The 23,368-nt window shown below is 40.6% G+C and overlaps 2 protein-coding genes across 5 annotated transcripts in view; both read right to left on the reverse strand.

Annotated features, from left to right (window-relative positions):
- qkia (QKI, KH domain containing, RNA binding a) overlaps nt 1-1,371 on the reverse strand; it is an 85,250-nt gene extending 83,879 nt beyond the window's left edge. For all 4 annotated transcript variants that reach the window (XM_049464178.1, XM_049464176.1, XM_049464177.1 and 1 more), the window contains exon 1: nt 943-1,371. In XM_049464178.1, the coding sequence (XP_049320135.1) occupies nt 943-1,087 (145 nt within the window). In that variant the 5' untranslated portion in view covers nt 1,088-1,371. The remainder of the gene's footprint in view (nt 1-942) is intronic.
- Nucleotides 1,372-11,530: 10,159 nt separating this feature from the next.
- The window catches only part of pacrg (PARK2 co-regulated), an 86,387-nt gene continuing 74,549 nt past the window's right edge, over nt 11,531-23,368 (reverse strand). The window contains exon 5 of the mRNA XM_022672634.2: nt 11,531-11,994. Coding sequence (XP_022528355.2) covers nt 11,834-11,994 — 161 coding nt within the window. The 3' untranslated portion in view covers nt 11,531-11,833. The remainder of the gene's footprint in view (nt 11,995-23,368) is intronic.

A 23,368-nucleotide genomic window follows, 5' to 3' on the forward strand; every position in this document is an offset into this window, starting at 1 on the left:
TAATAAAATAATGAAATAATGTTCTTAATGTTTTTACACTAATTACCTCAACGTGTTAAAAAAAAGAACCTAAACTCAATTAATAACTAATCCACCAATGCTACGTTAATTTGCGATTTATGATCAAAATAAGTTAGCTAACTAGTAACGTTAGGCTGTTAACGAGCTAAGCATTACGTTAAACAAATAACGTTACGTTACACAAGCGGGCTAGCTAACGTGATGTGAGTTTTTTGGGAGAATTATTAGAAAACTAACCCTACAAAATCACTTCACTGTGGTTAAAAAGAACGAAATATCCAAGGTATGTTGTACTGAGTAGTTTATGAAGCTATATAACTTAGTTAATTAGTTATAAATTAAGCAAATAAAGTACTCAGTTACGTTAACTATGACTGCTAACTAGTTAAAGCTAGCTAACAAGTTTACTGCCTGTACTTAGTTATTACCTCAGCTTAGCTAAACGTATCTAATCAGTTATGTTGTACTTAATCGCAATTTCTGACCAAAAAAACGATCGTTACTTGGGTAAAATGCGTCTTTAATTAAGTAAGAACTTTGGAAAAAAAGATTTAACGCGTTTTATAGTGTAAAAACTCACCCGCTGTGTGTAACGGTAAAGTAGCGCTGGTTAGCACTGTGCTAACGACCATGTTAGCTTAGCTAAACTCTGAGCGGATCAAAACTAACTTTTCTCCGTTTGTTGACGAGTTTAAAACTTTACTCTCAGAGAGATTTAACGCCTTTGGGTCTGTCTGTGAGTCGAAAAGTGTCTTTATGTGAGAAAAAGCAGCTAAAAACTTAAATTCCGCTGAGTTTAAAACAAATTTTACTCAAAAAACAACAAAGTGAAAGAGAGAAGCTCAGGGTCTCGAGCTCTGAGCTCGCCCCGGCTCTCTCTCGCACACAGGCCGCTGTTCGAGGCGCTTCTCTCGGCTTTACCTTCGTCCAGCAGCCGCTCCAGGTGGGTGAAGATGCCGCAGAGGTTCGGCAGGCTGGTCATCAGCTTCTTCTCATTTAGAAGCTGCATCAGGTAGTCGGGGCTCGGCCTCGGCCTCTCCTTCACCTCCATCTCCCCCACCATCATCTTGGCGGCGCGGTGTGAGCGGACCCGAGCGCGCGCGGTCCACCTCCTCTCTCCCGGAGAGAAAGAAGAAGGAAAATAGGGGAAAACAGCACCAAGCGCGCGCCGAATACACAGCCCCGGTTTCCCGTGTCCAGCTGTCTGCAGTTATCTGTGCGGGAGCCGCTGCGGAGCGCGCGCTGCCGTTTTTAACAGACTTTACTCTCCAAGCGTCTTCAAGCGTATCTGATCACCGCACTGCTCGCGCTCCAGCCGCTCTCTCCTCGTGACTAAACTGAACGCGCTGTGCTCGCGGCTCCGCTCCGAAGCAGCGCAGAAAGCAGAGAGAGCTTCGCCGCGCGCTGATTGGCTGTAGGCGCTCACGGGGGGGACAGTCTGACCAATGGACGCCGAGGGTTGAGCGCGGAGAGGCAAACAGGCGGGGTGGCCGAAGTGACAAACAGAGATCTTAGCCAATCAGGAGAGAGAAAGAGAAACGACGGAGCGGGATAATGTTACACTGGAGCACAATCAGAACAACACAGCGGGATTAAACACTGATCAAATGCTGATACAGTATTAAATACTGATCAAATACAGGATTAAATACCAATACAGGATTAAACACTGATAAAATACTGATAAAGGATTAAATACTAATACAAGATTAAATACTGATATAGGATTAAATACTGATCACATACTGATACAGATTTGAATACTAATTAAATACTGAGACAGAATAAAATACTGATACAGGAATAAATGCTGATCAAATACTGACACAGGAATAAATACTGATAAAGGATTAAACACTGATCAAATGCTGACACAGGGTTAAATACTGATAAATGATTAAACACTGATTACATATCGATACAGGAATAAATACTGATAAAGGATTACATACTGATCAAATACTGATACAGATTTGAATACTAATTAAATACTGAGAGAGAATAAAATAACAAAACAGGAATAAATACTGACACAGGATTAAATGTTGCTAAAATATTAAATACAGATTACATACTGATAAAGGATTAAATACTAATACAGGATTAAATAATGATCAAATACTGATAAAGGATTAAATACTGATAAAGGGTTGAATACTGATTAAATACTGATCAATTACTGATACAGGATTAAATAACAAAACAGGAATAAATACTGACACAGGACTAAATATTGATAAAATATTAAATACAGATTACATACTGATAAAGGATTAAATACTGATACAGGATTAAATAATGATCAAATACTGATACAGGATTAAATACTGGTTAAATACTGATACATGATTGAATACTAAGTAAATACTGACACAGGAATAAATACTGATTAAATACTAATACAGGATGAAATACGGATTAAATACTGATACAGGGTTAAATACTGATCAAATACAGACGCAGCATTGAATACTGATAACATTAATAATACACAATAATATATGATAGTTTTACTAATACAGTGCTACAAACTGATGACATTATCATTATATGATTAAATACTAATCAAATAAAAACAAGCTGACTACTACCAGATAAAATACAAATCAAATGCTTATAATAGTGACTAAAAATTGACTAAATGAAAAGGTAATTTGCAACAACAGATACACGTTATTCTTTAAACATATCACATAACTAATGCAGAATAATTAAGTATTAATAACATTAGTAATATGTTATAAAGTGCTGATCAAATACTGATAGATAATAATGATCTATAAATACGTTAAGGCTAATGTGTGCTGATGTGAGGAGTAAATGTTTGACTTCTTAATATTCTGAATTAAGTTTTTAAATCATCTTCGGTTAAATAAGTGTTTAAACTCGCCCTGAGAAGATGAATCCATCTCATCTCAATTATCCCTCTGCCCTCTCCATCCCTCCATCTTCCCGGAGACGCCCGGAGACCGGAAAACTATTAATGAGGAGTCACCACTACACAAAGAAATGATCTCTCTCCCTCTCTCTCTCTCCTTTAGCTGCCAGTGTCCTCTGGCTCATACTTAGCTGGTAGCACTTTATTTTAGGACGGAAGACCTCTGACCCCGCCCCTCCCCCGCTTAACTAAGTGCTGATCTGGGACCTGTTTTCAGTTTCTTACTAAAGCTCAGCTCATGTTTTATACACTGTGTGTTCAAAAGTAGTCAGAAGTTTTTTCGAGCAAATTTAAGGGGACTGACTCAAGTGTTCACAAACCGCTGTATAATCCTAATAGAAAAGCCCTGATCAATAGAACAGCACGCTCTGAAGCAGCAGTGATCACGTGATTTTAAGGTCACAAGACCCTATGCCGAGAATAGGCAGCAGGGTTAAATAAAGCAGCGTTCACATTACCAGACTGAAGTGACTCAAATCTGATTTTTTTTTGCTAATTGTGGCTCAGATCTATTTTTTTCAAGGCTGTGTGAACGTGCCAAATCAGATTGTTTCAAATCACTTGCATATGTGGTCCTAAATCGGATACGTATCTGATTCATGGACATGCATCATGAATGCGAACAGACAAATCGGAATTCATATGTATTTTTGCTGCTATGCATGACCTACGTGCTTCTCTCTTGTACCTACAACACATCTCGTGGTGCAGCTGTGCAGCTATAGCTGCAAAAACAGCAAAAGCAAACCGCCTGACCTTTTTTCACCTCCTCAACCTTTGGTTCTTTGGTCGCATGTTCCACCATCTTCCTATCTTTTCCACCTCTGTTTTGAGTGTGCCTAACAGTCCCCCCTACCCCTCCAGCCTAACAAGAATCAGGACACTGCTGTAGGCTGAATGGGTGGGGCTAAAATGCTTTGGGATGAATGGTAGGGGCTAAAGTGCTGTAGGATGTACGGATGGGGCTGCTTTACTCTAGGCTGAATGGGTGTGTTTTTAAAAATGTAGAAATATGGAGTGACGCAGTGCATGCCTTTATCTTTTCTTTTTCTTTCACACCTAGGTCGGGTCATGTGATCAAGTCTCAGAAGTGACGATCAGAAAAGCAGAAATACACATACACACACTCACACACACACACAGTCACTATGTTCAGCCAAGATAAGAGCTAAACCCCTCAGTAAATATCACCTCAGCTTTTTGGAGCTCAAAGAAATACGCAGATTTATTCATCACTGATATTCACACAGTGCTCAAAGTGTGTGTGTGTGTGTGTGTGTGTGTGTGTGGCTGGCTGGCTGGCTGTTTGTCTGTCTGCCTTTTCCTTTTTGTTTGAGGTGAGAGGGAGTGTCAGAAAGTAAAGGCATGTAGTGGAAAAATGAATGTGCCGTATCACCACACTTTCCTCATTTCTGATATCAGGATTATTATCATTTTGTTCTTCCTTATGACTAAGCATTTGATAATGGGTATTTTATGGGTATTTTAATGTAAATAGAAAAGTATTAGAAACACTAAGATGTGTATTAGTGGCAATGCCTTCAAAATAATTGTATTAATCACCAAAATATTCTGTGACTAAGTCATGGTTAAAATCATAATTAGATTTTTTAAATGATGGTAATGGTAATTAAAACTGCTAATGTGCATCGTTAAAGTTTAACTGCATGCGTTAGCACGGTAATGTTGACAGCTGTAATAAGTACCTGTTTGTTTGTTAAGCCAGTTGTGAAGTATTGCCCCTGTTGATTCAGCTGCATATAGAGTGCTATTTCTTTGTTTGTTTATTTCTGTGTATGATCTGTTTGTTTTTTACTCATTCTTCATTTTTTGCTTTTTTAGCGTGCACTGACACCAGACCTCCTTTACTCTGCTCACATGACGCTATGCTGCTCCTGCTCCCCCAGTTATTGATGGTTTGCACGTGGCCTGTCTAGTATAAATACCATTCAGTTTGCTCTGTTCCTTGCTGAGTATTGAATCTAGTTAGCTCTATCTTAGCCTCTATCGTAGACTACTGTTTTGTCTTATGTTGTTTATGTTTGCTGCCATACTGTTATTGACCCTGCCTGTTCCAGACTACTCCTGTAACCCTAGCCTATTTATTAATAAACTGTGTGTTTGGTACCTGTGTTTGTCTGTCATGTGTCTGGCCAGCATGACACTTAAATAAACTGTTTTTTGGTTCAGTCCTGACTGTGATTGGCTCTAATTACCTTGTGGTTCATTTGGAGACTCCCTCCACTGATTACAACTGGTGGTGAGGTCAGTGGAGGGCAGAGATGTATAGTAAAATGCTGTATCTGTATCTACTGGAGTATTATTTTTAGTTCACTACTGTATTTAAGTAGTAAAGTACTGTAACTGTATCTACTGGAGTATTATTTTTAGTTCACTACTATACTTAAGTAGTAAAATACTGTATCTGTATCTACTGGAGTATTATTTTTAGTTCACTACTGTACTTAAGTAGTAAAATACTGTATCTGTATCTACTGGAGTATTATTTTTAGTTCACTACTATACTTAAGTAGTAAAATACTGTATCTGTATCTACTGGAGTATTATTTTTAGTTCACTACTGTACTTAAGTAGTAAAATACTGTATCTGTACTGGATCATTTGTTTTCTCCTATTTCCACTTTTATTTCACTACATGTTTACCATGAGTTTAAAACTTTATTGTTTATGTGCTGCATCGATAACATTAATAAAAATGTTAGGAATCATTCCAAACCCACATTATAACTAAAGCCAGAGCGGGAGATGCTCTGCACTGTTACCTGGTTTGATGAACACACACACACACACACACACACACACAACATAGAAAGTGTACATATCTAATACAGAAGAATAAAATGTGTGTGTGTGTGTGTGTGAAAGAGAGAAAGAGAGAGAGAGAGCAAGAGAGAGAGAGAGAGAGAGAGAGAGAGAGAGAGAGAGAGCTCAGCATCAGAATCTGGGTCAGATAATAGACTCAGGGAAGAGAGAGACCAATAAAAAGAAGACAGACAGAGAAACAGAGATAGAGGAAAAGACCAATAAAGTGAAGACAGACAAAGAAAGAGGAATAGAGAGATAGAGAGAGAAGGAGAGAGACAGAGAGGGAGAGAGAGAAATAGAGGGACCAATAAAAAGAAAAACTGCAAAAAAAGAGAGAGAGAGAGAGAGAGAGAGAGAGATGTTACACCTTGTGGGCGAGTGCACTTTCTCTTTCAGCACTCTTGTACTCTGAGAGCACTGGGGGTGCACTAACCACCGACAGGGTGATGACAGACTGTGTGTGTGTGTGTGCGACACAACCCTACAGAAGTTAAGCCCCTCCTATTCCATCTACAGCAGTTTAGCCCCACCCATTCATCCTACAGCAGTTCAGCCCCATCCATTCATCCTACAGCAGTTTAGCCCCTCCCATTCATCCTATAGCAGTTTAGCCCCTCCCATTCATCCTACAGCAGTTTAGCCCCACCCATTCATCCTACAGCAGTTCAGCCCCATCCATTCATCCTACAGCAGTTTAGCCCCTCCCATTCATCCTATAGCAGTTTAGCCCCTCCCATTCATCCTACAGCAGTTAAGCCCCTCCTATTCATCCTACAGCAGTTTAGCTTCACCCATTCAGCCTTTAGCATTTAGCTTAATCCATTCAGTCTACACTGGAGTTCCTGTACTGGTCAGGGATGTAACACAACTGCATTCTCCTAGCACAGTGTGTGAACCAAATTGAGAGGTTAGTGTGTGTGTGTGTGTGTGTGTGTGTGTGTGTGTGTGTGTGTGTGTGTGTGTGTGTGTCAGTGTTTGTAAAAAGGTACAGATAAATAAATCTGGGTTGTATCTCGGTTTGCACGTGCTCAGTGGACGCTGGTGGGCCGATTGTGGCTCTGAGCTGAAGAAGATGAATAGGTCCCACTAGGCAATTTGTTACACACACACGCACACACACACACACACACACACACACACACACACTACACCCATTCATTTCTCTTTCCCTCGTGTGTATGAGTGTGTTTTCTGTCTGTTTCTCTGACTCCTCCTCTCCATCACTCTCTCTCTCTCTCTCTCTCTCTCTCTTTATCCCCCCAAATAACAAACTAACAAGCATGGCTGCCATTGTAAAGTCCCAGGCCCAGACAGAAAGGGTTAAACAGCACAAATTAAAACAGAAAATATCAGCCAAAATTACACTTTTTAAATTGGCTAAATTGCTTATACTACATTTTGTTACCATTACAACTACAGTTCAGTACCCTGTATGTGTGTCTTTAATGCACAAATGAGTTAAAGGTGGAGAACACAATCAGTCTTGAGCTGCTACTGAGCAATGAGACCAGAAACCGGAGAGAAGCTGTAGGTTTTTACCTGTCATCACTACCAACATGGTCTGCATCTCTCTCTACTTGATATTGATTGGTTTGTAGAATGCTGACAGTTTGGTCTTCCATAATTTCAACATTTGCATTCCATTATTCCTATATGCAAAGAATAATATATTACAGCAAAATTCTTATGATTTTTGTTTTTTCTACAGTTTTGTTAGATACAAAAGTCACATGCGTATACATTTGTGTCCATACTGCTCTGCTGCATGACACAAGTGCATGTGAAAAATAAACAAAATTAAACAAAAAAAGATTTATTTCGTATTTTTCCCATTTTCTCCTTAATTTAGCTAGGTTTAGCAAATTGTCCCTTAGAAAAGTTTTTTTACTCTGTTTGTCATGCCTGTCTCTCCTACTCAGCTCTACCTGTGATCTACATTTTCAAGACTACAACGCCCAGAATGCACCTGATCTCGATATCTCTCCTCCATGCGATCACGTGACTTTGCACATGACACTTCCTGGAAGTCATTACCTGAGCATTGTATTCACCTGGTAACCACACTATACATACTCCACCTCTGCACTCACTCCTTGCTGAGTATTGTTTGGAATCCCCATTTTACAAAGCATTTCTCTTTGCCTGTGTATGCCCTCTGGATATCGACCTTGTTTTTGTTTACGGACTCTGATTTCTGCCTGCTCCTCGTTATTGCTCTTCTGTGTATGAACCCTGGAATGTTTTCCATTATTGATCTTGCTTCTTCTGACTACCCTCAGTCTTTACTCCTCCTTAATTTAATAAAACTGTCTGTTTTACATCTGCGCCTGTCTGAGTACTACCCGAGTCATGACAAAATACTCGGGGCTGATCAGACAGCAGATGCAGAGCTACTTAAAGCTGGTCTAGCTAACCAAGGCAGGGTAAATGGTCTGCACCAACTAACGCTCGCTGGTGTAACTCAAGTCTAAGTTTAGGCTTATTTTTTTATTTTATTTTATTTGTATTTTGATTATTATTATAAGTACAACCTGCTTGAGTAGTGTTTTTACTGAATACTTTTATTTACTTTTACTTAAGAAATATTTTAAATAACCACTTTTACTTCTACTATTATTTTGAAGTAACAATATTTTTATTCCTGAGTTCTGTTTTTTTGGCTACACTAGATGCCCTCTAGATGTGGATGTCCCAGGAAGAGGTGCAGTAGATCAAAAGATGGATGAACTCTTGCACCTAAAATATATTTATATGAATTAAAATGTGGGCACATTGTGTTCTATGTAGTACTGAAACAGTATAATACCCAAAGAGAGGTCGCCTTAGAGACAACAACAGAAAGAAAGAGAGAGAGAGAGAGAGAGAGAGAGAGAGAAGGAAAAGTTGAAGGAGAGAGAGAGGGAGAGTGGAGAGAGGGTTTTTACAGAGTTGTGAGGAAAGCTCGCTTCATTTCTTCTCTCACTCCATCCCTCATTCCTCAGCAGCTTCACACCTGCTCACATTCCACACACACACACACACACACACACACTCTGACAGGAATAAAGCCGTGGACAACAGCTGCACATGAAAGAGGGACAGACAAAGAAACGAATGAGAGAACGAGAGAGAGAGAGAGAGAGAGAGAGAGAGAGAGAGAGAGAGAGAGAACAGTGTGAGTTTTCGGTGAGGACCTGAAACAGAGGATCTCAGTCTTCAGAGAGATGTTCTGAACCGAGGGAACTCCGCCGGTCAGTTCCGGAGCAGACGGCTCGATGTCACGCTGCAGATTTACATTTTTAATCAACATATTTTATTAAAGATGTACAACTGTGGGTTTATATAAAACATGCTTCATTAGAGCAGAATTTATTAGTGTTATTAATCATCATTACCTGCAGGAAATTTCTCACCTGCTGTGACTAATCACATCCATTACATCACTTACAGCCGTAAACGCTACATTAAATACACTCTACTCAAAAATGCCCAGAAATATACCAAAATAACACACCAAGAAGTTCAGTGCTGGAATGGAATAAAACTTTTATTAGAAATTATTAGATGTAATGATGATATATGTAAGTGATTACATTATTAAAATGAAAGGATACATTCATTGGGGAAAACTGTGCAGTTGAACGGATGCTCTAGTACCCTGTTGGAGCCTCTTTCCTGGATATGAGATGAGATACATTTGGGTATGCAGATGTTGCAGCTGGGCCTGTAGATCCTGCTGTACACTCGTAGGTTGCTAAAGCTGGCATCCCAGCTGCTCCCAGACATCCTCGATTGGTGATACAGTAAATCTGGCAACCAAGCAGGCCAAGAACGTGTTGCAATCTTGCAGAGACATTTCTCGAAACCACTTAATTGCTCTGTGTGGGTGAGCATTATCCTGCTGAAACAACACATCCGCCACGATGACAGGATGTCCTGTACGTATCACATGTCAACTGTTAGTGCACCTCGTGTTTGTGATGGCTCCCCAGATCATCACAGCAGCAGATGGTCTTACTGGTCTACCACTTTAGAGACCACTTTAAGAATTACAGTTTTGTTTACTTAACTTATCTAAGTCTTACATGCTGAATTATAAGGAAAACATGACAAAACTCCTGTTCCTTACTAGTGTCTCATAATGCGTCTTATAGTCCAGTGCACATTGTGTATAAAAATAGATCAGAAAATAGACGTTTATTAATAGTGTGCCTTTTAATCCGATGCGCCTTATAGTGCGAAAAATACTGTATTTTATGTACAAATAAAGTTGAGCAGACAAAACATGTTATATATTGGGTTCATACTGTCTGCAACCAAATAAAATTTTGCAATTTTTTTTATGTTCCAATTTTTATTTGGTTTAAGCATTTATGTAAATGCAATTTTTGGTGAAGTTTTACTTTGAGCAGTTCAGGGCAGGAGAAAAGTGCATCTTGTGAAAAACAGCAGGACATCTGTCCTCTACAACCTGGGGAACTTCAGAGTACTGCTCTGTGTGTGTGTGTGTGTGTGTGTGTGTGTGTGTGTGTGTGCGCGCGCGTGTGCATGTTGAGTTGTTGTATCCTGCTGAGTTTTAGAGCTGACTGTTACTCTGCCCGAGTTTCACACACTACAGAGAAATCGCTAACAGCATGATGCTGTCACTAACTCCACACACTAGCCTCTCTCTCTCTCTCTCTCTCTCTCTCTCACACACACACACACACACACACACACACACACTCACACTGTTCTTTATGCTACTAAAAAGTCATTTTTGACTCAAAAATACTGAAATCCCCTCTTTAAAAGTTGAGTTCTCAAAGTTCTACACAGAATCACTGGCTTTTTTAATTGATTTTATACTGAACGGTTCAGAGTGTCCCACACGGTCGCTGTTGGATTCGACCTACAAACAGTGGCCCAGTTCAGAAGTCCATTCTCGCCGATCAGACATGCTAATGTGGCTAACAATCAATGAACGTCAATAGGAATCAGTTAGCATGATGTAATTGTTTTTGTTTAGGTTTTCTGTGACCTTGAACTGATCCCTGTTGTTTAATGTTTGGTAATAGGAGTGATGCTCAGTATAAAAGAACAGCTGTACACAGGTTTAATAATACCAGTTCATTCTGATCTCATATAATTACAGCAGAGACAGAATCTCACCAACTGTATGTATGTATGTATGTATGTATGTATGTATGTATATGTGATCAACACATATTTATTTACTTAGTTCATCATTATTAAATATCTATATCCACCCAAAATAAAGGTAAGCAACAGCAAGAACACAGAGACAACAGAAAGGATGAACAAACCACTCAAAAAAAATTACTATATTTTTTGCACTATAAGGCGCACCGAATTATAAGGAACACTATCAATAAATGTCTATTTTTTATATATATAACTGTAAATGGCTCCAGACAGAGTGTTCCGGTAAGCCAGGATGATATTAGCTAGTGGTTCGTCCCACATGGCTTGTTTTAACACAGTAAACACGCAGACTAAAGTCCGATAATACTCACCTCTGAATGAAAAAATGTTAATGCTGCTACAACAGTGCTAGCCAGGGTTAGCAGTAGGCTACAGTCTGATAATACTCAGTAAGCGGATAACCCCGACCGACCTGAGCCTGTGCACGCTCTGTCATTAAGAGAATGATTTGTTTCAGAATCAAACATCTCTAGCTTGTAGCATGGGAGTGGCATTATTTGGTGTTGGTCAAGAAGAGTAAGTAAATCAAGTACACCTACAAGACATACACACACACCACTGTTCATCAGAAAAATGTTTAATTTAAACATTTATTGTTTGAATGTTCACAGGAGAAAACAAACACTCAAACTGATTTTCAGCTGTAGACAAGAGAGTGGAGTAAGGCTCAGAGTGCAGCATCGCTAGATGTATGTTATTATAATAAATATATTATATATTTTTGGTATGTGTGTTTCATTAAACATCTCCGCCCTCTCCCTATATATATATATATATATATATATATATATATATATATGATGTATATCTGTACCTGCATGTGTTTCCCTATGTATATAGATTGTGTGTGATAAAATGTCTGTGTTAATTGAGCAGGCAGGATTCATATGTAGGCACCATGTATTTGATGTTGATAAAGGCGTCCTCTCCTCCATATCGCTCGAAAACCTCCAGTGTCTCCTGGATCAGATCTCCAACGTTCTCCCGCTTCTGCTGACTGTAGTCGATACCGTCCCCGGAGTTTACTGTAACACACACACACACACCATAACATTAAACACAATGCTTAGTGACACCCTAGCAACCACCTGGGATAACATAGGATCCTCTTAACCCTGCGTTCACACTGGCAGGTGACAAGTGGGTTCTGTCACCCCACGCTAGTCTCACGGGTGTCATTGAGTCTCTTCGCAATGTCACGAGTGGGTGGGTATCAGCGTGGCCAGTTTGCATGCTAGCAAGCTACCTCTTGAGCCATCCACTACTTTCTTCCACACTTCTTTTTTCTACAAATTGGTCCTATATTTATGCAAATATACATTAAATAAAACAGAAAAAGCTGAAACAATGGTTATAAGCCTCTGCTATGTTCAGATCCTAGCAGAGGAAAAAGGAATCAAAAACTGACAGAGCAGAAGGTCTGTGATTGGTCCAAATGTCTCTTTACTGCATCATAATTAGTTAAGAAAATCTCAACAGTGCTTGTTGCTTGCAGCTCTGTCACCATGCCACTTGACGGCAAAGCACAGCTACATTTTGCGTCCTACCTTTGGGAATGGGACCCTAGTAAGCACCAAGCAACACCAGCTTTAGGACGTGTCAGTGTATCTTTGCTATCGTAATGACAGGAAAAGTATGTCTGGCACGGCCTAAAACACGCAAAAGGAATGTACTTATGTCTAATTAATAGTGGATGTGTTTTTGGCATAACGTGCAACAATCCAATCAGCGTGCCACCTGCCATTACCTTTAAAAGCCAGTTGCCAGATTTCCTGACTATGGCAAATTGGTATTTTAACAACTTTGCCAAGATAGCAATGAACGCCTGACTGTTGACTGTTCGGACCTATAAGAAGCACTAATAGAGCCCTATCTTACACACTGCTTAAGGGGCGTTGTGATGCTCATTGCTACCTTACACACCGTCAACAGTTTTTTTTTTACACCTTGCGCACGCATCATTTAAATAGCAACAGAGATTGCAAATATTTCTATGCTGATGGGCATAGTGGTCTGGAAGTGAGGAGTGTTCAGGTAGATTTTTTGGTGTATTGCTATCTTGGCAATGTGGGATACCAATCCATCAAAGTCAAAGCACACCGGGATCTTAAAGAGAATGGCAAGTGACACACTAATTGGTTTAACTGGCATATTTTTCCAGTTGTTCCGATAGCAAAGACACACTGAAGTCCTAAATCAAGTTGCATGATGCACGCTTGACCTAATGAATTGGTGGGGTAGCTGGCCTTCCATATTGAGAAAATTAGACAAAATTGAGACAAAATATGAAATAAATGGTTAAAAACACACCGCAGCTCAGAGTGAGCAGAATGAAGTAGAGAAAAGCACTGCAGGAGTGATGAGGATGACTGAACCCAACCTCTAGTGTCTTTGTTAGTTTACTGGTTCAGATATACTAGTATACACACACATACAAACACACATACACACACACACATACTTAAGAGGAATAAAGAATGAGAGTGTGTTGACTTCAACAGGGACCCTCGCCCCTCACTCACATGCCCAATTAGGCTCTATAGAATCAACTGTCTCTCTCTCTCTTTCTCTTTCTCTCCTCATTAGGCTGAGTGCAGGGCAGGTATGAGAGAGCAGAGCGGTTAAACACTAATACTCTGATTCTCCAGCTCCCAGTGCTTGGCAATTGGTGTGTGTGTGAGAATACGAGTGTGTTTGAGTGTGTGAGTGTGTGTGTGTGTGTGTTTGAGTTGAATCTGCTGGTTCACAGAGGGATCACTTGTTAAGCTGGTCTGTCTGGATGTCTTCATCTCGTCTTTGACTGGTCCTGATAAGTGAATTGCTTAGGCACCACCCACATCCCCCAAGACACTCGGCTCATTGGCTAGGCTAGTTCCTTGTGCTTCCATAGAACTGCACTCCCAAGGTTTATCATTAGTGTACTAACTAATAATACTAACTCCTGTACTTTATGAGTATGTACTGTGCAGTATAGATACATTGAAGTGTTGATGTTGAGTTTAGTTAAAAATCTATGATACATAGTTAGAACTGGCCAGTTTAGTATTTTCCTGTAGTGCAAAATAAAAAAAGGAAGGGGAAGAGCAACTCACATCTGGAACATTCTAAAACCAAAAGGTGATAATGATAATGATAATGATAATGATGATGATACAAGCGCAGCGATTACAGTGACGCTGGCATGTTGGTATGTTGGCACAACAAAGCTTCATCACTTCCTGTTAGTACAAAACAGGTTCGAATTTTGATGTTTAGTGCACACAGACTTTTTTTTGTGTAACTTGAAAAACCCGCACTATTAAGATTAGTAGTAGTAAATCATCGCTGTCCAATGAAAAACAAGTATCTCTACATCTACAAATGAATTTGAACACACAAACTGTCTCCTATACTGTCACAATTTATTGATGAACAGACCAATATAAATGCTTAGAAATATAATCACCTAAAAACAACACTGACCCACATTGAAAGTTTAGAAGGTTTTTTTATCTCTCCTGTAAAGTTGCTGATTTGGAGATACTTGTTTTCATTGGACAACGACGATACTCACCTTATAGTAATAGAGTAGTAGAGCACTATTACATTGCCTACAAGTTCTACTAACGGCAATTGTTTTTAAATAGAAATACATCCAAGTTAAATGTCTGGTCCATCGTTGTTACACCATTGCCATAAGCAATGCCATAGCAACCACTTACTAACACCTTAGAAATACCCTAACACTCACCTGGGATAACCAACATAGGAAACAGATCTCTTCTGCTTAGAAAAAGCCTTAGCAGCCAATTACGCCCAACAACAGTACAACAGTAACCGTCTCATAATTATTAGGAGATGCTTCTTGATTGTGATTTAAGCATAACAAGAGACTGTAATTGGTGTAATGGGTCCATTCTGCTGCAGAGTAGTACAGCCCAGTACCTAGTAACCATAGCAACCAAACCTAACCATACCCAGGATGCATGTGATGCAAGCATGTAGATGCGAGCCCTCCCAGGTCCCATTCAGATTCAGTATAGCGGAGCCTGAAAGTTTATATCATCAATTGTGCATGAATGGGCCGAGCTGGAAAACCAGTTTCAGCAGCCTATGAGTGTGCACAATCTACAGGCCAGCTGCAACACCATTAGCAAATGTGCCACAGGAAGCCATACAGAATTGTTATGTCTCTATGCCCAACCATATCTAATACCTATCCCATCACACTAATACTGTAATCACTTATTATCATTACATTCAATAATATAAGTTTCATTTCTTCATTTCCTTCTTGGTTCATTTTTTTCAATGACTGTAAACAAGAGTAAAACCCAAAAGGCTTCCCACGCAAAGATCTCAGTGAGGGACTGCAGATGTGGTTTTATACTTAGATCTAAACCACAACAAGAACAACAATGTGGTGTAAAGGAAATAATCTCAGGATCACATGGTAAAAATTCACTAAAACATCAGAGAAATCCCAAATTCAGAGAAATGCACAGCGTCCATCCCTGCACTACAGCCCAGAAACAAGAGCCCAGATTACCTAGCAGTTAATGTGTGTGTGTGGAGACCCCAGAGGCCCAACACATACCTCACAGCTGTTGGGGGCTGATGATAGACAGGCCAGACACCACACACACACACACACACACACCCAATAGTACATTCTGTGTTCACGACAAGAGTGCGGTAACTCTAGAGCTCGATCTAATCCAGCAGATTGGCTCTGGCCTCTGAGGCCCTGGGCAGGATTGTTGGGGGCTTGCATCTGCCTAGGCACCCCCCACCCCGAAACAGGATAAACAGCTTAAAAAACACATCTATATTTAATATTTCTCATTCTGAATATGTTGTACAAAATTACATGACTTTTTAAACATATTTTAGGTTAAAAGCATCATATTAGTTTAAAATGTGTGTGATATATATATATATATTTTTTACAGTTAAAAAAAACCCACAAAGAGTAAAATCTATTTGAACAAACAACAACCAGGTGTTAATTACAACACAACAAACCTACAATGAGTCGACCACAACATCCAACTCTTTCTCTTACTGATCTTAATGTGTGCAACAGCTGCATCCTTCCTGCATCCCCCATCCTTCCACACCTCCCTCAGCATCACCCCAACCCCACCCCCCCACTATTGCTCTCACAACCTGCTCAGCCCCGTCACATTCAGACAGACAGAGAAAGAGAGAGAGAGAGACAGAATCAGAGAAAGAAAAAACACAGAACAATAGAGAAAGAAAGACAGAAACAGAGTGAGACAGAAACAGAGAGAGAAAAACACATTAAAAACACATTAAAAAGAGGAAAGTGGCAGAAACAGAGAGAGAGAGAGAGACAGAGAAAGAAAGAGAGACACATCGAGGAACAGGGAGAAACACAGAAACAAAGAGAGAGAAATCAGAAACAGAGAAAGAGAGAGAGACAGAGAGACAGAAACAGAGAGAGAGACAGAAAAATAGAGAGAGACACAGAGAAAGAAAAAACACAGAAACAGAGAACGGGAGACAGAAACAGAGAGTGAGAAAGAAACACAGAGAAAAAAAAAGAGAGACATAAAAGGACACAGAGAAACACACAAAAACAAAGAGAGAAAAATCAGAAACAGAAAAAGAGAGACACACAGAAACAGGAAGAAAGAGACAGAAACAGAGGAAGAGACAAAAAAAGGAAGAGAAATACAGAGAGACAGAAACAGAGAGACAGAAACAGAGAGACATAAACATAGCGAGAAAGACACAAAAAGGAGAAAGAAAAAACACAGAAACAGAGAAAGAGAGACAGAAACAGAGTGTGAGTCAGAGAGAGACAGAAACACAGAGAAAAAAAGAGAGACACATAAAAAACAGAGAGAAACACAAATAAACAAAGAGAGAAAAATCAGAAACAGAAAAAGAGAGAGACAGAAAGAGACAGACAGAAACAGGAAGGAAGAGACAGAAACAGAGGAAGAGACAGAAAAAGAAAGAGAAACACACACAGAAACAGAGAAAGAGATATACATGCAGAGAGTAAGACAGACACAGAAAAGAGACAGAAACAGCTGAAACAGAGAGTAAGACAGAAACAGAAAAGAGACAGAAACAGCTGAAACAGAGAGTAAGAGAGAGAGAGAGAGAGAGAGAGAGAGAAAGAGAGAGCAGTGGATCCTCAGCTGTCTCTTCTGGGTAAAGTCCCATTTTCAGGAACTGAAACCAGCTGTGGCCATCACACACACACACACACACACACACACACACACACACAATGCACACCCTGCATTCACGCTATGACACTGTAACTGGACAACTGGGTTCAGTCTGGTACAGTGGGCGATAGGAGCAGGGAAATGCACACAGAGGTATGTTAATGTATGCAGGTTACCCAGCCTAGTTATGCCTCACCCAGCCCAGATCTTACCAGATCTGTAAGGTGAGCACTTTATATAGTCTCTACACACACCATAATGCACTCAATACCCGAATGTGTGTACACTCCTACACACACAAACACACAATAAAAAATACATAAACAGGTTATACATAAGAACTTCATACTATACACTCTACACACACATTCTGTGACACAAAGGTATAAAACAACAGTTTCTGCCTGCACACACACACACACACACACTCACACTGGGCCATAATCCACATGCTGTTTTAAAGGTGTCTGCATTAATATTCACACTCAACAGCTTGGTGAAACGAACCTTTGCTCTGTGGGAACAGGTGTGTGTGTGTGTGTCTCATTAATGGGTGTGTGAGCATATGTTTAAGATGAGACGTGCTAATGTTACCCCGTGTAGTACACACTGAGCGTGTGCTGTTTATAATAAACACACACTAACCCTTTAAACTTCACTGCGTTCTCTGAGATTCAGTCACAAGCAAATATCAGGACACCTTCTGGCCATCCCTGATCAGCATCACACAGTCTTCTACAGCAAACACCGCAGACATAAACACAGACAGACAGAGAGGCAGATAGACAGGCAAGCAGGCAGACAAACGGGTGTACACAGACAAATATAAGGACAGACAGACAGTCAGGCAGGTAGAGAGACAGACAATAAGACAGACAATAAGACAAGTCAGACATTTAGGCATACAGATATAAAGATCGAGAGACAGGCAGTCAGACAGGTGGAGACATAGACATAAAGACAAGCAGTCAGACAGTTAGAGAAACAGACATAAAGATGAGCAGTTAGACTGGCAGATATAAAGACAGGTAGACAGACAAATATAAAGGCAGACAGTCAGTCAGACATTTAGAGAGACAGATAACAAGACAGGCATACATACATATATAAAGACAGACAGGCGGTCAAACAAGTAGAGAGACAGCTGTAAGACAAGCAGTCACAAGAAACAGGCACAAAGATAGTCAGATGTGCAGTCAGACGTGCAGGCACACAGACCTAAAGACAGACAGACAGGTCGACGGACAAATATAAAGACAGGCAGTCAGAGAGGCAGGCAAACAGATATAAAGACAGACAGGAGGTCAGTCAAGTAGAGAGACAGCCTTAAAGACAGGTAGGAAGACAGACATATATAAGTCAGACAGGCAGTCACACAGGTAGAGAGAGAGACATAAACATGGACAGCCAGGCATACAAACATAAAGACAGTCAGACAGGTAGACAAACAAATATTAAGACAGAAAGACAGTCAAACAGGTAGACAGACAAATATAAAGACAGGCAGAAAGTCATTTAGACATTTAGAGAGATAGACAACAAAACATTTAGTCAGACAGACATGCGGTCAGACATGTAGAGAGCCAGTCATAAAGACATTCAGTCAGACAGGTAGAGAGACAGCCATGAAGACATTTAGTCAGACAAGTAGAGAGACAGGCATAGGTCAACAGACAGGTATGCAGACAGACAAAAACACAGGTATAGGTAGACAGACAGACACATAGATATAAAGAGACAAATATTATAATATTATAATCCTCTTGATCTAATTCAGGGTTGCTGTGGTAACAGGGCAAGCACAGTTCCCAGCATGTTCTACCAGCTAATGCTGGGGGATTCCTCAGCACTACCAAACGGTAGACAATCCATCCACTTTGTCCTGGGCTTTTTTCCTGGGGCTCCTCCTAGTTGGTTTTGTCCTGTACACCTCCGACAGGAAGCAACTAGGGGGCATGCTTATCAGATGCCCGGACCACCTCAGCTGGCTACTCTTAATGCAAAGGAGCAGCATTCCTTTTCTGAGCCTCTTCCAGATAAGAGAGCTCCCCACACTTTTGGAAAGATTGAGCCTAGCTACCCAACAGAGTAAAATAATTTGGTCCACCTGTATTATGTAGTCTCTTTCTTTTGGCCAGTGTCCACATTTCCTAAATGTAGGTGAGGTTAGAAAGTAGATTCACGGGCGTCAAGTGGTCCACTGGTCTAAAGCGCTGCCACTATGAGCGGGAGGTCGCAGGTTCGAACCCCCACTCAGGCAGCTTTGCCATCAAGCTGCCTGCGCTCAGAGGGAGCAAAATTGGCCCTGCTCCCTCCGGGTGGGTAGATGGCGCTCTCTCCCCACTCTCTCCCCCACATCACTCCTAAGGTGATGTCCGCAGCACAGGGCGTCTGTGAGCTGATGTGTCAGAACCCAGTCTCTGCGCTTTCCTCCAAGCATGCTGGCTGCTTGGCAATGCTGCATCAGCAGCGGCTCGAAAAGAAGAGGTGGCTGACTTCACATGTATCAGAGAAGGCATGTGTGGCAAGAGAGACCTGCAGTTCTTTAAATGTTGTGCTGGGTTCTTTTGTGACCTCCTGGAAGTTTTTTCCATCTGAGAATAATAGCTCTCACTGAGGTTCTCTGGAGTCCCAAGGCCTTAGAAACAACTTTGTGCTTCATGTTGTCGGACAGGTTCTATTTAGGTGATTTCTTGATTGAACTCAGCTTTCTTTTTCTTTTTCATTAATTTGATTATTACCGGATTATTAGGCTGCATGTAAATGTAGCCACTGTTTCATTGGAAGTGGCAGTCTGAAAGACAGATAGACAGACAGACTTAATGATAAGCAAACACACAAACACAGATAGCGTATAAACAGAAAGACATGAAGGTACACAAACAGATATAAAGACAAGCAGACAGATATAACGCCAGCATACACAGACAGACACACAGACAGATGAGAAAGCTGTCACAGAGGCAGATGAGCAGACAGACACAAAAAATAGCAGACAGACAGATCAGCATACAGACAGACAGATAGCTAGGCAGACAGAGATGCAGACAAAGAGACACATCAACAAATAGGCAGAAAAGTAGACATAAGGAGAGGCAGACAAACACACCAGCATAGACACAGACAGAAAGACAGACAGACACTTGGGTGGACAGATGTAAAATACATAATTCCATCGCATCCATCCCTAACACCCTCCCCTACCCCACCGAACAGCAGAACTGCTGTGAGGCGTGATAAAGGTGTGTGAAATATCCCACTAATCAGGCTGATGAATTTAGGAAGATCCACTTCAGCTGTAATAAAATCTCTGACCCCCAGCTGACCCTCCATTACACGGACGAGTGGACATGGACCGCTCTGACCCATACACACCCACACCCACACACACACCACTCAGGCTGAGCTGTTGGGTTATGGTGGGCTGAAGAGAGTAAACACGCTTTGTGCTGATGAAGAGTCTGTATGCAGGCTGCTTTGCTTTGTTTTAAATTAGATATGTGTATCAACACCATATATGGAATTGTCCTAATCCAGAATCTAAAATGTCAGATTCAGTGTGTTTTTGTTGTTCACACTGCAACACACAGAAAAAACATACAGGGGTTGGACAATGAAACTGAAACACCTGGTTTTAGACCACAGTAATTTATTGTGGTGACGGACAGTTCTGGTGGAAACAGTTCTGGAGGAGAGTTGAGGTGCACATTGAATTCTGCCGTGATTTGGGCAGCCGTGTTTTTTTTTATGTTTTTGGATACAATCCGGGTTAGCACCGGAACATCCCTTTCAGACAGCTTCCTCTTACAGCGTCCACAGTTAATCCTGTTGGATGTGGTTGGTCCTTCTTGGTGGTATGCTGACATTACCCTGGATACCGTGGCTGTTGAAACATCACAAAGACTTGCTGTCTTGGTCACAGATGCGCCAGCAAGACGTGCACCAACAATTTGTCCTCTTTTGAACTCTGCTATGTTACCCATAATGCTGTGTGCATTGCAATATTTAGAGCAGAACTGTGCTCTTACCCTGCTAATTGAACCTTCACACTCTGCTCTTACTGGTGCAATAATGTGCAATTAATGAAGATTGGCGACCAGGCTGCTCCAATTTAGCCATGAAACCTCCCACACTAAAATGACAGGTGTTTCAGTTTCATTGTCCAACCCCTGTATGTGTGTCACATTTGACCATAAAAATATTATGGCAGACCTATTACCTGCTGTATAAAAGCAGCCTATGTGTACACTAGTGTATTAGAGTGTGTGTGTATGTGTGTGTATGTGTGCTTGTGTGTTTAGCAGTTCCCTGCTGATTTTGCTGTAGTTTAGTGATTCAGTGTGTCTGTGTTCCCTGGTGGATTAGAGCACCTGCTACTGATCATCAGACATGTCTTAAACACACACACACACACACACACACATGCACACTTGCTGTTTCTATCTGTCAGCACAAAACAGAGCAAACAAAAGGTTCCTTATAGTGAGATTATAATAAATTATACGAGAGAGAGAGAGAGAGAGAGAGAGAGAGAGGACATGGCTGTGTCCCAATTACTTAATATACACTAACACTAAAATGTATAGTCTATATTCTAAACCTAATAGTCTAGAATTGGCACCCTTAATATTAACATACTAACCTGTCTTGGTCTAACAGGAATTAATGAAGTGCTGCTATGCCAACATATGCCATGTTATTATTTTTTTTTCCAATACAGCAGATGTGAGTAGCTCCTCCCTTTCAATTTCGTATTCCATTGTTGGATAATAGTGTCTTTCATAACCACACTTAAAATCTGTTCTGTTACATAAATATAAGGTTAAAAGGTGGGACACAACATCTCATTCAATGTTTCTACACTGCCTGAAAAATAATCACACACTCTAATATTTAATTGGACCAATTTTAGTTTTGATTGCAGCACACATTCTCTGTAGCATTGTTTCGATAAGCTTCTGCAGTAGCATTGATGATGGTAGAGTCTGACCACTGCTCAAAGCCTCTCTTCTCCATCCAGCACATCTCAAAGATTCTCAATGAGGTTAAGATCTGGACTCTGTGGTGAACTCTCTCTCAATCCATGTGTGAAAATGATGATCTCATGCTCCCTGAATCACTCTTTTACAATTCCAGCCCCATGAATCCTGGCATTGTCATCTTGGAATATGGCCGTGCCATCAGGGAAGACAAAAAAAATCCATTGATGAAATTTACAACAAAACTGAAGCCCTCAAAAACATTAAAAGGACAAGAAATCCAAGAAATTAACTATTCACAGGTTCAGCACAGCTGTTAACTGAAAGCCTGAATGCCTGAAGACTCTACCTCATAAAGCTGACTGAGAAAATCCAGCCAAGATGTGCAAAACTGTTAAATAGCATCACAGGAGCTATCAAGATGTTTCAGCTCTCTGTAAATGGTGTACGTTATTCCACCACACAGAACTGAGGGTCTCTAGAAAAATGTTGCAAAAGTCAGTTAGACTTTTTTTGACTGTATATGAAGTGCCCTTCGCTTTGGATTGGCCTTCTGGGACACTGAAGTTAAGAAATGCATCCATTCTGCTATGAAATTTAATCAAATGTGGGACCCATTTTTTGTATTCATAGAAAAGCTTACCTACCCCACTATATGTCCACCATAGAATATACTTTGTATTGGCTGCTCACAGAATATCTGACAAAATGTTTCATAATTAAAAAAAAAACTTATGCATGCAGCCAAGTCTTCAGGATGCAGCTACTGTCTGTCTGCGTGTCTCTCAACACAGCCAATCAGAGTGGAGCAGTGCAGTAACAGTAACAGTAACAGTAACAGTGCAGTAACAGCTACAATGTGTGTTAAATTATGAAGGTTTAAGAGAGGCAGGAAAACAAGAATATAAGCATAAACATGTGACCATGGTAATTTTATAATCTGACATCAAAGGAATAATAAAAACATATAAAAATAGAAGCAGTGGGAAACGTTCACATTAATGTAGCGTTCCCATAAAAGATAAAGAATTCTGCCCTCATTTCACTGCAGTGTTGTCTCTTTATGGTTCTCATCTGTCTTCAATACCCCTCAGTCTCTCTCATTATAAAGCTCCAGCAGGTCAGCAGATCACCTCTCCATTCACCCCAGTGCTCACCCTGCTTCCCTCTTCTTTACCGTCTGTATCTCAGTGCCAGCGGCTGCCCGTCCTCGTCGGCAGTGTGTGTGTGGGGAG

Source organism: Astyanax mexicanus, chromosome 14 (assembly GCF_023375975.1).
Source record: "Astyanax mexicanus isolate ESR-SI-001 chromosome 14, AstMex3_surface, whole genome shotgun sequence".
NCBI classification, from domain to species: Eukaryota; Metazoa; Chordata; class Actinopteri; order Characiformes; family Acestrorhamphidae; genus Astyanax; species Astyanax mexicanus.